At 46.8% G+C, this 17,758-nt stretch overlaps 1 protein-coding gene across 1 annotated transcript in view; it reads left to right on the forward strand.

The window, feature by feature from the left end:
* Positions 1-15,448, forward strand: part of brinp1 (bone morphogenetic protein/retinoic acid inducible neural-specific 1) — a gene marked incomplete at both ends in the record, with an annotated part of 73,093 nt that extends 57,645 nt beyond the window's left edge. The window contains 3 exons of the mRNA XM_079755543.1: positions 9,140-9,376; positions 11,811-12,033; positions 14,308-15,448. Of these exons, the coding sequence (XP_079611669.1) occupies positions 9,140-9,376; positions 11,811-12,033; positions 14,308-15,448 (1,601 nt within the window). The remainder of the gene's footprint in view (positions 1-9,139; positions 9,377-11,810; positions 12,034-14,307) is intronic.
* Between the last annotated feature and the right edge of the window lie 2,310 nt (positions 15,449-17,758).

Genomic DNA, 17,758 nt, shown 5'->3' on the forward strand with positions numbered 1-17,758 from the left:
CTCCCACGCATTCCCTGTCTCTTTCTCACTCTCTCTCTCCCTGTCCACCTCTCTCTATCAGTCTCATCCTTTCTCTGTTCATCATTCTCCCTTTCTCTATCACACACACACACACACACACACACACACACACACACAAACACACACACAGGCTCTCCGTCCTGCTGTGTTGTCCTATTTCAACCCGTTCTCCAGCCTCTGCAATCAGATGCAAAAGTAGTTTCATTTTCCCTATTAGTTCTCTTCCTGTCTGCACCAGGGGGTGAACACATCACACATGCTATCGTGACCAACGATCGCACACGTGATTAAATGTGTGTGTGTGTGTGTGCGCGTGTCTGTGTGTGTGTGTGTGTGAGGGAGTGCGTAAGTAGGAGAGTGAGTGACTGTGTTTGTGTGTGTGTGTGTGTAAGCGAGTGTGTGTGTGTTTGTGTGTGTGTGTGGGAGAGTGTTTGACCCCTTTACAAAACACTGTCCTTTGACCCCAAAAAAACAAGCAAAGGAAATGAGGGGGGAGAGAACAAAAACATTCTCCCTTTCAGAGCCATGGGTTAACTGATAACACCGGGTCAGCTCCAAGACAGATCGCTCGCGCTCTGGTTCCCTCACCTCTTCATCTCCCCACCTGATGACAGCTTCCTCTTCTGTCCGCCAGGGCAACGCTCTATCGGAAGTGGTCAAATCCAGGGAGGGGTTCCACATGAGCCTGCATGGCCATAAATCTGTTTCTCTTGTCTTTGCCCCCACCCACCCGTCCCCAACCGCCTCAAGCGATTTTCGTCCTAGCCCACCCAGGCTCGGTCGGCCACTATCGATGGATTTCCACATAAAGCACCCCTCATGTGAATACCCCTAGTCTGGCAGTTTGCAGAGCCCTTCCCTCAATTATCGTCAAGCCGCCCGTATATATTTATCTATTATATATATTATGCTTTTTGCTGTTGTCCAAGGCTCCGCTAGTAAGCTGTCATGTCCCTGGCTTATGAATAAACGAACGAGGAGAACAGTCGACTTTGACGTTAGGCGAGCCATAGCCGGTCTGGATGGTTCTCTGCGGATGAACCAGGTGACCGTATAGGAGACGCGCCTGTGTCAATACTCAGTGGAGCTTTGCATCGCGCTGCGTAGGTGGGAAAGAGAGACGGGATTGGGACGCCGCGAGCCCAGACTCCCGGTTGTACATGAACTTGAGGGGATCCTGCCAACTCTCTGCGGTCTCCGTTCGTATCTATTCACGGGAGATGGAAATATCAGCTCCTGCCATGCCTCTCCCTTGCCCTTCTCTGATGCTCTAGAATAACAGAGTGTGATGAATGTCTCTGTGTGTGTGTTTGTGTGTGTGTGTGTGTGTGTGTGTGTGTGTGTGTGTGTGTGTGTGTGTGTGTGTGTGTGTGTTTGTGTATGTGTATGTTGCTTTGGGGGTGTGGAGAGTATGTATGCATACGTGTGCAAATGTGTGTGTGTGTGTGTGTGCGTATGCTAAGTGTGTGTCTCTACATGCTTATGTGTGCATGTGTGTGCGTGTATTGTGCGGATGTGTGTTTTTGAATGCATGCCTATGTGCGTGTGTCTGTGCACACATACATGCACGTACGCGCGCACACATACACACACACACACACGCAAACGCACATGCATGCATACCGCCCAATGAAAGTGTGTGTGTGTGCAGCGACCAGAGAGGGAGAGATAAACGCATGAAAGCGCCGCAGCAGAGCCTCTCCGCGTCTCCCCTTCCCCCCGGCGCGAGCCCGGCTGGTGCGGCGGGGCGCTACTGGGCCAGGGACACATGGCCACGCGTCACAACAGCTTGCAGGAGGGCGACCCGGGCGCCGGACAGCCGCCAATAACAAGCCTCGGCCCCGGCGTCCGCTCTGTAACCGTAGCCCCGGCCCGGCGCGCTGGGACGCACCAAGCTGTCAGCCCCCGCACACGTCTAATGGAGCGTCATTAACACGGCCCAGGCTAGCCGCCGCCGCGCTAGCTTCTGCAGCTAGCGCGGTTGTCGTTTGAAGGGATCAGCGTGGTGATGGCTCGGAGCTCTCTGGTATAAGAGAGGGGTTTTGGGATGATATGATGAATGTGGCAACATTGGTGGGATCAGTATTTTTCGTGTTTACATGTTGGATTGATAAGAGTGGCCTTTGTGAGGTTGAACCAGAGCAGGGTAAGGCAGATGAAGAAAGCAAAAGAAGTGTTCAAGGCTTCAGTGTCACCTTGGTTTGATTCGTGTATCCCGATCCGTCGCTCAAACTTTATTCAGCACAGCGCTTTGTGTGCACATCAACAGCAATGAGAAGACGTGTTGTTGGTTCAAAATAAATAGCAACCAAAAGAACAAGAGATGGGTTTACAATAGCCGAGGACATTGGAGAGGAAGGACGAAAGTTAATGTAGAAGGTATTTGTTTAGGATTTTGAAGAAAACTGAAAAAACAATGGACAGTTTATGATGTCCTCAGTTCAGCTGGTAGACTGCAGTGACTACAGACACTCGGTAATTACACGGCTACTTACCAAAAAGATCAATAATTTTATTGATTTAAATGTGATTGTATTGCTCATGCTTGAAATATATTCTGTTTGATTCTGCGGTTTGAAATAGCTTCCATGACAACGGTCCGCTTCCATAGCAACGGTCCGCTTTCATAGCAGCGGTATGCCCTTCAGAAATAAAAGACCCCTGTATGCTGTAATTGACCAACCTGAATCAAGTATTCACAAAGCCATATAATCAACACTATGTAATGTAAAGTATTTTATACACCGCATGGGTTTGAGGGTAGATCAGCACCATGGATAGCTCTCCACGCATTACCACATTACGCCATGCTGAGTGCAGGGCATGGATACAATTCACAGACTTGTGAATCCTGCCTTCCTTTTGCAATGCAACAGTTTGCAAAAGTACAGAGACACTGCTGTATCTGTGGGGTGTTCTTCACCCATCTTTAGAGACCTTTCTATAAATCTCCATCCTTATCTGTTTTGATTTATTTTTCCCATATTCATTTATCTATTTTTTTCTACTTTGTAGCTGTGTGTTAAAAGTGCCGTATAAATAAAGCTTTACTAACTTACTTACAGACACAGGCGATAATGGCTCACATGGGGATGGATAAATTTCTGTTCTGTTTTGGTGGATCATTTGCGGTTCATAAGCGCTTGCATCCAAGGATGCATGGAGGTTCATGATTTAACATCTGTAATCATCTCTTTGCCATTATGCAAATACACACCCACCCTCACGTTCTCTCACCCTCTCGCTGGCTCACTCCCTCACTCACACAAACTCACAGGCCACACATACACTGAGAAAAATATAGAGAGAAAATAAAACAATTCTTAAATTCAGGAACATTTGGGCGGGAGATGTTGAGGGCAGGATGCCATGTGTCATTTCTTCCCATTCTTTGGTAGAGTCTCAGATTAAACCCAACAATCTAGCCCCTGCAGTCCTGACAGCAGATGAAGACCGGTGGGCTGGTAGCATGCTGACAACACAGGGATAATCTACTCGGGGAACAGCAAGAGAAACACTTTATCCCCTCACGGACGCCGCCATCAACACTGCAAACATGCTAACGAATTCCACGGAGCTGGGGTTGAGATCAGTGTGGGACAGAGACCGCACACTCACACACACGCACACAAACACACACACAACTGCTCATTATGCACAGTCACACACTCCCACTTGAAAACATACTCTCACACGTGCGGATAAATACATCAATATTTATACACCATCAAGTGAAAGCTATGAAGCCAGGTGGAGGATCATGAATACCTCTTCTCAATCTTGAAGCCGGGCCTTTAGGTGAATTCTCTCTCTCCCTTGCCCTGCCCTGGCTCCTGTAGGCACTGTAATGCGTACCTTGCGGTATGTACCAATAGGCACGTTTCCAATTTTAGAGGTCTTTCCACGTGTGTATCAGGGCGGCAGTAACACTAACCTCCGATGGTAATTTAATGTCCCTATCGGAGTAATGCACTTTATTGCACCAGTGGATTAAGTAATGATTATTTTGCGCATTTGCGGCCACCACAACGGTCAATTAATCTTTAATGAAACTGTAACTCATGAGGCGGAGCCCCGGCGTCACAACGGATGGGCGGAGGTGACGGGGGGGAATGGGTCCTTGCCAGGGCCGTTAAAAAACACCTCACAGCTCCAGCCTACCTTCCTCACCTCTCTCATCCTATCATCCATCACCACGCAGGAATAGAACACTCCGGAACTGGACCTAGCGAAGCAACGCAGCGTCACAGTGGTAGCCACGGACATAGGGAGAGCTCCCGGCGTAGAAAGAGAGAGAGAGAGAGAGAGAGAGAGAGAGAGAGAGAGAGAGAGAGAGAGAGAGAGAGAGAGAGAGAGAGAGAGAGAGAGAGAGAGAGAGAGAGACACATCAGGACTCTGATGTATGCGATCAGATTAGCCGGGCGTTTTGAGGCACTATTTATTTAGAGCAAGCCGAGCAGAAGGCTTTGCAGGGGGAATTATGTGCACTGACAGAGCATGAAGTTGGACGATATCAAACGCGCCGCAAAGGAATGCAAATATCCCCCCACTCCCTCTCATTCCATCAAAAGCTCCTTAGGGATAGTTAGTTTAAATACGCTGAATACCGCTGCTTCAAAAACACCATGTTTCTCTTCCCGATGAAATGATGGACCTTTGCAGTTTGCACGTGTGTGGCAGCTGTGATGATCGCTGTGGAAATTTATGGGCATGTAAATGAAAAAAGAGAGTAGCAAGACCTGTGAAAGTCTCGTAAATGCTTTAGTGAAACACTATCTCGCATGTTATTGTCTCTATAGATGGAGGCGTAATTCAATACTCATCCTCCTACTCTGCCTTCGGCCTAACAATTGTTGATGGACTCAGTTGTATTGAATGAATGAATTGCTATGGCTGTACAGACAGAGACATTCAATTACACATCCCAGAGTGAGGAATCAGATGGGGGGGGGGGGGGGGGAGTGAGGTGACTCGAGACGAAAGGAGTAGACTACAGGAAGGGAGGCGAGGGGAGTAATGAGATATTACTCGAGGAGGGGAGGTGGAGTGAGATGGCGTATGGATGTGTGTTGTCCTAATGACTGGGGTGACTGGAGTAAGGGGAGATGACTACAGGAAGTGGCAATAATGGAAGAAAGGAGGGTATAGACTTCAGATAGAGGATAATTATTGGAAGTGACATCGTTGGAAGAGGGTAATCTCTAGAGTAAGGCTAGAGAGCTTACTGTGGGGACCGGGAATTACTTAAGGAGGGGCGGTGTTGACATGAAGGGGCAGGACTTTAGTGAGGGAGATCACTAGAGGAATAGAGACGACTCACTGAAGGGAGAGGATGACTAAAGGTAGAGGAGATATCGTCAGTGAGGGGGGTGACAAGAGGAGGTGCCATGACTAAAGGAAGAGGAGATATCGTCAGTAAGGGGGATACCTAGAGGAGGTGCCATGACTAAAGGAGGAGGAGATATCGTCAGTAAGGGGGATACCTAGAGGAGGTGCCATTACTAAAGGAAGAGGAGATATTGACAGTGAGGGGAATGACTAGAGGATGGGGCATGACTAAAGGCAGGGATTATATCTAATGTGAGTGGGGTAAGTAGGTGAGGAGATGACTAGGGGAAGAGGAATAGCTCAAAGAATGATGACTAGGAGAAGGGAAGCTATCAAGCTAAGGGAGGATGATGACTAGAGTGAGTGGAGTTGATCAGAGGAAGGGTTCATGACTATAGGTAGGGGGGTTGACTAGAGGTAGGGGAGCTGACTCTAGGGAGCGGAGATGAATAGAGAAAGGGGAGTTCACTAGAGGAAGGGGAGTTGACTAGATATAGGGGATAAGACTAGAGGAAGGGTAGATGACTAGAGAAAGGGGAGATGACTAGAGGAAAGGGAGTTGACTATACAGAGGAGATGACTAGAGGAAGGGGAGATGACTAGAGGAAGGGGAGTTGACTATACAGTGGAGATCATTAGAGGAAGGGGAGATGACTAGAGGAAGGGGAGTTGACTATAAAGAGGAGATAAGTTGAGGAAGAGGAGATGACTAGAGGAAGGGGAGTTGACTATACAGAGGAGATAAGTAGAGGAAGGGGAGATGACTAGAGGAAAGGGGGATGACTAGAGGTAAGGGAGATGACTAGAAGAAGGGGAGATGAATAGAGGAAGGGGAAATGACTAGAGGAAGAGGAGATATCGTCAGTAAGGGGGATACCTAGAGGAGGTGCCATGACTAAAGGAGGAGGAGATATCGTCAGTAAGGGGGATACCTAGAGGAGGTGCCATGACTAAAGGAAGAGGAGATATTGACAGTGAGGGGAATGACTAGAGGATTGGGCATGACTAGAGGTAAGGGAGATTACTAGAGGTAGGGGAGATGACTAGAGGAAGGGTAGTTGACTCGTGAACCGGGAGTGACGAAAGGAGGAGAGATGACTGGACTAGCGGACGAGAGAGATGACACCGGCAAGGGGAAGGAAAACGGGGATTAAGCAAGTGATTGAAGATCAGACCGATCCTCCACATGATACGAGAGCGGTCTGGCAGAGTGCCCCAGAGTTGAAGTGTGGGCAAAACACTCTACGACAAAGGGAATCAAAGGCCGAGAGAGACAGCGGCAGAAGAGCCCGAAAAAACAAGAGTGAATGTACATAGTGAGACAATGACAGGGAGTGTCTACGGCGGGAGACTGTGAAAGCGAGAATGAGAGGAGTGGAACGACAGAGGGAGAGGGAGAGAGAGGGAAAAAACAAGGCAGAGATGGATAGTGACGGAGAGTGCTGAGGTGGGATGTCAGCTTCCCCCAATGGCACTCCTTTCATTTTCCTGGCACTTGCGCTGTCATATCAGAGATGAGGGTGTGTGTGCTTGCTTGTGTGCGTGTGTGTGTGTGTGTGCGTGTGTGTGTGTGTGTGTGTGTACATATATAAAGATGTGTTTGCGTGCACGTGTGTGTGTGTGTGTGTGTGTGTGTGTGTGTGTGTGTGTGTGTGTGTGTGTGCATTTATAAAGATGTGTGTGTGTGTGTGTGTGTGTGTGTGTGCGAGTGTGTGTGTGTGTGTGTGTGTGTGTGTGTGTGCGTTCATGCGCACACGTGCATGTCTGCCTGCACGCCTGCCTGCGTGCGTTTGTGTGTATGTGTGTATGTGTGTGTGTGTGTGTGTGTGTGTGTGTGTGTGTGTGTGTCGGGGCGGGGCGGGTTCTATAAGAGGACAGAGAGGGGTAGGAGGAGGGGGGCGTTATTGTGCACCACTCGCCCCAGCCCCGCCACTGGCACCAGCACTGTCAGTGAGCAGCACCCATCCGTGAACTCGCCATCTGGATTCTCCCACAAATCACATTAAAGTTTCAAGCCTAGGAATACATCAAGCTAAATGAATATTGGCTGCAGGGCCCGCAGACAGGCCTGATGGAGGGAGAAAGGGAAAAAGGATCCAGGCAACCCAACTCTTTCTGTGGTCAGACATGATCCATCAGACCCCTACCGCCACCCCCCCGTGCCCCCTTCCCCCCTCCCGGTGTTCCCGAGGTTCGTACGGGCACGTCGGTGGTGATGAGGTGTACAAACGGAATAGGCTGATCTTGCGGAAAACAACAACGTAGAGGACAAGGTTATTTGTCAGGTGTTGGCATTTGAAGTCGACCCGTGCAGCGCAAAGTGTTTGATAGTGCACGGCGTTTGTTCATTCTGTGCAGTTTGCGTTTTAAGTCGTTGCTGCACCGTTGTAACTACAAAGGTGACACTGTTTTGAGGAAATTGTGAATTAATCGGATTAACTGATAAACAAGAAAACGTATCTTTGACAAATGTCCACTTTAGATAAGAACGCATGTGTTTGTTGGTGTGCTTTCGTAAAGCTTATCTTAAAACACAGAACCCCCATAGCACGGTTCCAGCCAAGAGGCAGAACACCTATGTCGTTCCTCCTCCAATTCAATAGGTTCTGTAAAGCCGTGCTCTATTTTCCTTTGGCCTGGACATGAGGCGAGAGAGAGAGAAGGGCTTTACATTAGCTGTCAGGAGCCTCAACTCTATGAGGCTCCCTATCTCCCAGGGGTGAGATAGGGAGGGCAGAGGATTTTAAGGGTATAAATATCTTGTCAATTGTGTCTGAGAGGAGGTAGCCGTAGCTTTGCAGAGCTCAACAGGCCACCTGGATTGCCATGGCCTGTACTGCTTTTTTTGTCTTTGTATACCGACAAAAAACAAGGTCCCCACATGCACAAACACATACACACAAACCCACACACAATGTAATCAAACACACGATTGCAGAGAGACATTTGCACACTTGCACATATGCACAGGTGTGTGTGTGTGTGTGTGTGTGTGCGTGCGTGCGTGCGTGCGTGAGTGCGTGCGTGCGTGCGTGCGTGTGGTGGTTGGTTAAATAAAGCCAGACACATAAGACAGTTTGACATCCATCACTGTTCTGTTTTGTCAATTCATGAGTTGCCCTCCGATTATCAAAGTCAACCTCAAGAGAAAACTTTTATTAAGGACTTGTTTAAATAATCTCTCACCCTCAGGCTATTATCGCAAAACAGGGGTCAATCAGAGATGAGGACAAGTTGCCCTATAATTACACTTTTCTTCATAATAGTACAAATAATATTAATGCATTGTTGGTTTTCATTCTTTGTACGATTTGTTTTTGCATAGCGAACATAGTTGTACACATTCACGTGCACATTCATGTTCCCTTGTGACTTATGTTGTGAGGCTGAGGACATTCACATGGCATTCAGTCAATGTTGGAGTCACGCTTAGTCAGTCCTTCAGAGTAGCTACTAAAGGAATCAGAAACATGTTTATGTTTTTTTGTGTTTATTAGTGGTAGCCAAGCGCAGGAGTAAGTGCATCGTAAGTTGCAGCTAAATGAGACATCTTCTAAATCAGTGGATGAGGTGTTCGTGGATGAGGTGGGTCTTCGGATACAGGGGGATTAGATTATATTGCGCTAGGTCGCTTGTTCCACCATCGAGTTACCAAACATGAAAAGTGTCCACACTGTGAATTTGTTCCACAGAGAGGCGAAGCAAAGTTGGTGGCAAAGGTAAAAATCACTTGCTAGTTCTTTGCATCATTTCCTCATGATCTATGTCATTTTGTCTGTTCCTTCCCCAGGCCTTCAGGTTATCTTCCCAGAGTATCTGCAGGAGAAGTTTGTCCAGTCGGCTCTCAGCTACATCATGTGCAATGGCGAGGGCGAGTACACCTGCCGGAACAACCAGTGCATCTGCCAGTGTGACGAGGAGTACCCACAATGCAACTGCCCCATCACGGACATCCAGATCATGGAGAACACGCTGCATGGAATGGCCGAGTCCTGGGGGACCTCCTACAAGGACTTTGAGAACTCTGGTAAGTCAACTTTCTCAACGCTAGCTAGCTTCTCAAAGCTAAGATATGCTAATATTTGCTAAAATATGCTAAGCTATACCATGCTTGACTCAAAATAAGATAACATAAGATAAACTATGCTAGACTATGCCTAGCAATAGGCTAGGATAGGCTGAACGAGGAAAGGCTGAGATGAGGTTAAACTAAGTTACACTCAGCTGCTAACTCAACTCAACTAAACTAAGCTATGATAAGATGATTCTAAGTAAACAAAACTAACATGGATTTACATATGAATGTTTTGTTATTGCTTTTCATCAAAACGTTTTAAAAACATCTGAAAAATGAAGGAATAACCTTGATAAAGAAATATGAATGTGGGAAGCTGGAAAGTTAGCTAGGTTGTTTACTTGATTTAGAAAAAAACAAGCAAACCTCAACTTTTAATAGAGAACTAGCAAAATACATGACAATAACTAATAGACGGCTAATTATTTACAATAACCCACTCACAAACAGCCACACAAAACAAAAACAGAAGACTTTATATTTAAAAGCCTACGTGGGTGTGTTGCAAATTTTTGACAAGAGTAACCTTCTGCAGAACGTTCAATGAACGCAGCCCGTGCGTGTTAGCGCCTGAGCAAGCCAATCTGCCATATAGTGCCCTGTTGCATTATTCAGGAGCCCCATTTGAACACCTTCTGTTTCAGCGGGGGAGGCGGAGGCAGCGTTGTTCTTTGTGGAAGACCGTTTTCCCCAACACCTTGCCAGGTGGAGCAGAGACTAGCATAGTTATGTGTAAGACGCAGCCTAGCAGGTAGTCATTAGCATTCCGGGGCAACACAACAGTGGTACCCGTCCTTATCCCTCCTAGAGCCGTGGGGTGAAGTTTGTGTGTCAACACTGGTTAATGAAGTTGTGTTGTGTTTTTTGGTACGTCTGTTTGCAATGGATGAGGGAGGACATGATTTGTGATTGTACTCCTACGACAATAATTTGTTCAATGTGACTATCTCATTAGAGTGTCTGATGGCCACTCTGTGTTCAGTATGTGCTGTATTGTAAAGGTCATGCTAAATCAACTAATATTAACTATAATTTATTATCCTCGACGGGACAAATTCACTGCAGTTCACCAGATTTAAAAGATAAACTGTACAGGTATAAAATGTCCCAAATTATGAGGATTGCAAATCAGTGCTATAGATTATTTAATGAAGCGAGGATGAGCAATATTGCGTCTTTCTTTTTGTGTTAGGTAGTTAAATGACATGCCATAGCATTACGAAGCCACCATTGGAGATTAACAAAATATACCTGCATTATAGACTGCAATATTTTGAGAGCTGTTATGTTTTATTAATTTCTTTGAAAATCGTTGGTATGATTAGAGGGGTATGGGTATGTAAGGGTATGTAAGAAGGTGTAATGGGTGTTACTTATATTAGCCATTTCACTAGGTTTTGCTGTAACTAGCTGACTTTGAGGGGTTCCTTTATACAAGGAGAGATAGGTTTTGATTGAATGATCACATCTCTGTCAAACCTCATACAAAGTGTTGAGCTCTAAAGAGAGAGGATTCAGGGAGGAGAGAGAAAGAGAGAGATTCATTCAACGGGTAACCTTTTCTATTATACAAAACACATGAAAAAGAAACCTCGGCTCCCTTGAAACACAACACTGGACTGGAGGTTATCTGAGCCAATACAAATCCATTTATCGTGACCAAATAAAGCAAATGGACTTGGTTTTAGTTTGAACATTTTCAAACACAATCCCCTTGGCAAGGACCTTTTCGATCGGCTTCAATCCCGATCTCTCTCTCGCCCTTCCCTCCCCTACTCAGTACCACTCACATATGCCAACTCTCCAGCCACCCCTACCACTCTGAACTTGTATTCCCCTCTCACCTTCTTTTATGCTGTCAACCTTCATTATTTCCATGTTCTCCCCCCCCCACATCTCTCTCTCTCTCATCGTTCGGCTCTCTCTGTCACGTTGCCATGTCCCCAACTCCCCCTCCTCACTTATATTTCCCTCCCCTCTCTATCTCTCTCGCACTCTCTCTATCTATACATCCCACTCCCTCTCACTCTCTTCCTCTTTCTCCCCATCTCTCACTCTGTCGCTCTCGCTCTCTCTACATCTCTCTACCTCTCTCTCCCTCTCGCTCTCTCCCTCTCTCACTCTGTCTCACTCCCCTTCCCTCTACCTCTCTACCTCTCTCCCTACCTCTCTACCTCTCTCTACCTCTCTCTCCCTCTCGCTCTCTCCCTCTCTCACTCTGTCTCACTCCCCTTCCCTCTACCTCTCTACCTCTCTCTCTACCTCTCTCTCTACCTCTCTCTCTCTCTCTCTCCACCCCTCCCCTGCTCGCTCCCGTCTCTCCCCGTCCCTCACCGCCTCACCTCTTGTGTTCTCTGTGTGTGCCCACCCACCCTCTGTCCTCCAGATGAGTTCAAGTCCTTCCTGAAGAGGCTGCCCTCCACTCACTTCCTGCCCGTCAGCAGCGTGCACCTTCTGTGGGGCAGCGACTGGGACCTGCAGGCCCGCTACCGCCTCCTCCAGAGCTCCCTGGAGGTCCAGAGGCTGAAGATCCAGCGCACAGCCCGCAAGCTCTTTGGCCTGAGCATCCGCTGTCACCACAACCCCAACCACCAGATGCCTAGGGAGAGGTGAGGGCAGAGACGGGGGGGGGGGGTACGGTGGTGGTAGCACATTGGATGTTTGTTGTTTTAGGGATTGGATTTTTGGTGTGAAAGGGAGAGTTGTGGTTTATTTTTATGTTTCGCTGAAAGGCAGTGCGCTGAGGTTCACTTTCTTTGTTGTATTTTGAAGTTAACCTTTTGTATATTTATTTAGATATATTTTTTTAATGGGAATTCAGTTCTGAAGCGGGTGTATAACAAGAAGGCTCGCTGGAATTTGAATAAAGTTGAAGAAAGAAGAAGACACACACACGGGCGCACGACCGTACACACACACTTTCACACACACACACACACACACACACACACACACACAGACACACACACACACACTTAGAAAACCTGTCACTCACACACACAAACACACACACACACACACTTTCACGCACACACACATTCGATTGCAATGCTCATTTAAATGGCATTTAAAGGGCCTTCACTGCAGAGTTGTCAACTGTCATGTAAAAAAAGTTGCAAACCGACACAATTGGGCAAAGTTGGCAAAGGTCTGTTCCAGAGCGTTATCAAAGAGTTGCAGTTTGCATTCGCTGAGCCTGACTTTGCACCTCGACTGCCTGACAGCACTGTACCCTGTGTTTTGTTGGCTGGCGTCTGTGGGACTTAACATTATCAGCTCAAATTGCTATTTTCCATCTCCTGCTAAGCACGCTCTGCCACGTCACTTGTGTTAATATGTACTTTTATATTATATCATCTTTCCGTCTCGTGGCTGATGACAGGTTTTAGTGTCCCTATTTGTTTTTCATTGGGTATACATCCTGAAAAACCCTTGTACCAAACTATTAATTTGAATCTGACCATAAAACCGCATGTTTATGCTTTTTTTTTCCATATTCCCCATGTTGTAATATCCCTTTATTCCTTTATTCATCTAGTGGAAAAAACTCATAAAAACGTTTTTCTCTCATCATACAACCCCTTATTGGCATTGCTGCCATTACACTTGCAGCCATCTGCATGCAGTCCGTGCTCTCTGTGGTGAAATGGGCCTCCCCCTGCTTCCCTTTGGCTCAGACACAGGAGGTGGCTATGATTTATGACACGTCATATAAGCATCAAAATTGTCTGATGAGCCATTACATAGCCGCACATTTCTGTTCTCATCCATTGGAAAAAAAGCCTTTTTTTCCACCCTGCCTTTTGATTCCTTTTGGAGAGACCACAGCAAGCCTCTTGGCTACCAGAGAGTCAGAAACAAAAAAGAAAAAAAAAAAAGGGTCTGGAAGTGGCAGCGAGACGCCCTGAAATTGCGTATTAACGGCGGCCGTTTTCTGATACGTGTTTCAGATGAGCACTTGAGATAACGCAATCTTAACAGTTAATGCAAATCCATTCGATTAAGTAGTTATTGTGATTGCTCTGCATCCGTGTGCAATTATGAGCGGAGAATGAAACAAAACACACTCAACCGAGTACTACTTGAGCTCAGGTTCTCTGTATACCAGGCTTGTTTTCAGAGCAGGCCATGTATGTTTTCAGAGCATCCCATTGAATAAAGCGGCACACTGTTGCTAGGTTACTGACAGATCGCTGATGTGCTACATTCAGCTTTTTAATAAGCTGTACAGTGTATTTAGTGGACATATGCAAATGTTAGACTTATTATTTCTTGGTACTGGGAAATATATAAATTTGTAGGGATGATCATCTATTCGTCGACCTAGGCGCTTCATAGAAACCATTTTTTTTTGTAGTTGAAACAAAAAGTAGAGAGGTCAAAGATGGTTAGCATCACCAAGATCATACTAAGCTATACCAGCCTTGTGTCTACGAATGGCTTGGGGATGGATTTTCGAGGCCTACCAGATCTCAAGGTCATCTGTCATAGTTACTACTCAAAGTTTATTAGCATGTCAAGCCAACCTTGAGCTCATCTTCCCCGTCTGAGAAAAAATCGGGATTTAGAATTCACATCCGATGGTCACAAAGGAAGTTCTTTACTGTCAAGATGACAGCAAACTGTGCCTGAGGGGGGGGAAGAGATGAGATTAGCATAGAAATACTTTAATGCTGTCCAGGGATGCCCTGCCTGAGGGAAATAAAGGGACTCCACCCACTTTAAAACTCTGTATTCTAGTCCACCTGCAACCACTACTTTTCCAAACTACAACCTAAAACAAATTACAACAATGACTTTTTTTTGGGGGGGGGACTTTTGATGTGACGGCTCGCCAAACCTCTCCGAACCTAGTCCGATCTCTCTTGTCTTTTGACTCACAGGTCTGTGATGCAGTGGCTGAACCGGGTTCAGTCCTTCCTCTACTGCAACGAGAACGGCTTTTGGGGCACCTTCCTGGAGAGCCAGCGGATGTGCGTGTGCCACACGGGCGTCACCCTCTGCCAGCGGCCCATCCCCTGCGTGATCGGCGGCAACAACAGCTGCGCCATGTGCAGCCTGGCCAACATCTCCCAGTGCGGCTCGTGCAACAAGGGCTACAAGCTGTACCGCGGCCGCTGCGAGCCGCAGAACGTGGACTCGGAGCGCAGCGAGCAGTTCATCAGCTTCGAGACGGACCTGGACTTCCAGGACCTGGAGCTCAAGTACCTGCTGCAGAAGATGGACTCGCGCCTCTACATCCACACCACCTTCATCAGCAACGAGATCCGCCTGGAGACCTTCTTCGACCCGCGCTGGCGCAAGCGCATGTCCCTGACGCTGAAGAGCAACAAGAACCGCATGGACTACCTGCACATGATCATCGGCCTGTCCATGAAGATCTGCCAGATGCGCAACAGCAGCATCGACCCCATGTTCTTCGTCTACGTCAACCCGTTCAGCGGCAGCCACTCGGAGGGCTGGAGCATGCCGTTCGGCGAGCACGGCTACCCGCGCTGGGAGAAGGTGCGCCTGGCCAACTCGCAGTGCTTCAACTGGACCCTTCTGCTGGGCAACCGGTGGAAGACCTTCTTCGAGACGGTGCACATCTACCTGCGCAGCCGCGCCAAGATCCCCACGGGCCTGCGCAACGACACGGGCCAGGGCCCCGTGGACCTGGCGGACCCCAACAAGCGGCAGATCTACATCAAGATCTCCGACATCCAGGTCTTTGGGTACAGCCTGCGCTTCAACGCCGACCTGCTCCGCAGCGCCGTGCAGCAGGTGAACCAGTCGTACACGCAGGGCACCCAGTTCTACTCGTCGTCGTCCGTCATGCTGCTGCTGCTGGATATCAGGGATCGGATTAACCGCCTGGCCCCGCCCGTGGCCCCCGGGAAGCCCCAGCTGGATCTGTTTTCGTGTATGCTGAAGCACAGGCTCAAGCTGAACAATAGCGAGATGATCCGCGTGAACCATGCGCTGGACATGTACAACACGGAGATACTGAAACAATCGGATCACCTGACTACTAAACTCTGCTGAGGCTAGCGCGACGCGGAGAGGCGGGAGAGTGTGGGAGAGCGACGGCGGTTGAGGACGGAAGAGGGAGCGAGCGAGAGGCAAACCCCGCGGAACAGTAAACCGTACTGTATGTTGGGGAGGGGGGGGCGGGGGGGTATTAATCGTGACCCGGATTTCCCTTTTTTGTTTTTGTCTTTTGTTTCGGACACTTTTTGTTCTGCCTTTCGATGTTATATTAACAACTTTGTAAGTGTAATTGTTAAAAGCGGAAGAAGGGATTCGCTTGCTGTCGGAGAGTCTTTTTTCGGGGGCCGATGAAGATTTGATTGATTGATTGAGACCACTTTAAAGACTGTATCATATTTGTCCCAGCATGTCTGTCATTCCCAAAAAGAATATGGAAAAAAAAGAAAAAAAAAACTAATAAGTGAAAAAAAACGACAACGAAAATAAATACATCTTTTGGTGAAAAAGAGGCCTTGTTTTAATCAGAGGGAACAAAGGTTGTATCTGAAACTGCCATTCTTTACTGAATTAAAAAATATATGTTTTTAAAAAGGTATACTAAAGACAATGGCAGAACAGATATCATCCTTTTATTTCAGCCGACGCTCAAAGCATTGGGCGGTTTAATATTTAAAATGTTTCTACATTTTAAGGGGGTAAAATAGCCTTGTAAACAAGTACTTTACATATAAGGTATAGACTTTACTACATTTCAGATCCACACTTACTCTGCATCCCTCCGATGCAAACCCCCAACAGGGCAGCAGTCCAAGGTCGTGTCAATGAACAGAAGCCAGCTGTTTATATATATATATATATATATACAGTGTATGTGTGTGTACCTTTTCTTTATTTCCTTTGGTTCGGTTTATGTTTTTTAGCTTGATGCTTATTGCTGTCCGTTGAACTGAATGTCTCATTTGAAAGTACGCAACTTCCGTTGCAGGCGGAAAACTCTCTCCCATTTTCTCTCTATCTCTCTCTCCCCCTTTGTCTCTGTCTCTCTCCCTTTGTCTCTCTCTCCCTCACCCTTTGTCTCTATCTCTCGCTCTGTCTCTTTCTCTTGCTCAGTCTCTCTCCCTTTCCCTCTCTCCATCCCTTGCTCTGTCTCTCTCTCCCTCTGTCTCTGTCTCTGTCTCTCTCGCTCTCTCTCTCTCTCTCTCTCTCTCTCTCTCTCGCTCTCTCGCTCTGTGTCTCTCTCTCTCTACCTCCCCACCCCGAACCTGCCCGTGTTGTTTTTTGAAAAAAGAGCTGTGTTTCTTTTCTCACGAGGCTAATGGTACTCTCAGAGCGGTGCGATATCTTAGCCCCAAAAAAGAGGAACAATCAAATGCTATTTTGTAAAAAGAAACGCTTCGCAAAAACATACATGTCGTGACTGCTGACTTGCGGAGATTCTCTGGGCAACACCAAGAGGAATACACTCACCCGCATCACATACCAAGACCAGTTTAAAGCCATACACTCTCCCAAGGTAGACCATCCCAACACAGGCAAAACTTCCCCCCCCCTCTCCCCGTATTTTTATCAAGAAAATGTGCACCAATTTATTTTTTTCTTCCTGAAGTCTATCTATTAAGCTGATTTCTAAGTAGAAGATAGCACAGAGTCACAGGAAACTACGAGAGAAAGTATATGGCATTGGCAACGGGGGAAAAAGTATTTCAGCGCATTGCAGAAACCAATGTACCACAGGAAAAAAATACCGGACCATAGAAATAATTGTATCACAGTTTGAAATACCTATTTTGCGATGTAAACCATTTTAAGTTCCTTCCTTCTACATTCAGTTGTGTTGTTTGCAAACGTGGTATCGATTTACAGACATTGCCATTGCAGAATTTAGACATTCTCCTCTTTGTTGCTGCCAAAACACTAACTTTGTGTTGTTGTTCTTTACACTTACAATCATCAAAAGGAACTATCGAAATACACTACCTATTATTATTATTTGTTTTGATTTGTTCACGTTTTTTTATTATTATTATTATTATTATTATTATTATTATTATTATTATTATTATTATTATTATTATTATTATTATTATTAGCATTATTAAGTGCCTGTTATATATCCCTTTAACATGTTTAGAGGTGGAGGAAATATACTCCAACAACGGTATTTGATTAGCAGTATTTCAGAGCATAGATTTTGGATCCACACACCCTACCATCTTGGACTATAAGAGCAGTGTTTCCCCCACCCGTTCGTGGGGAAAACCCAACCACCAGCAGGAGAATTAAGTGAAGGTGGATATTTCCTCTGCCCCTCCCCCCTTCCCTAACTCCCCCACCCCCCACCCCTGGCCCCATTGTGTACGATAC

Source organism: Pollachius pollachius (assembly GCF_949987615.1).
Source record: "Pollachius pollachius genome assembly, chromosome: 18".
In the NCBI taxonomy this organism is placed as follows: Eukaryota; Metazoa; Chordata; class Actinopteri; order Gadiformes; family Gadidae; genus Pollachius; species Pollachius pollachius.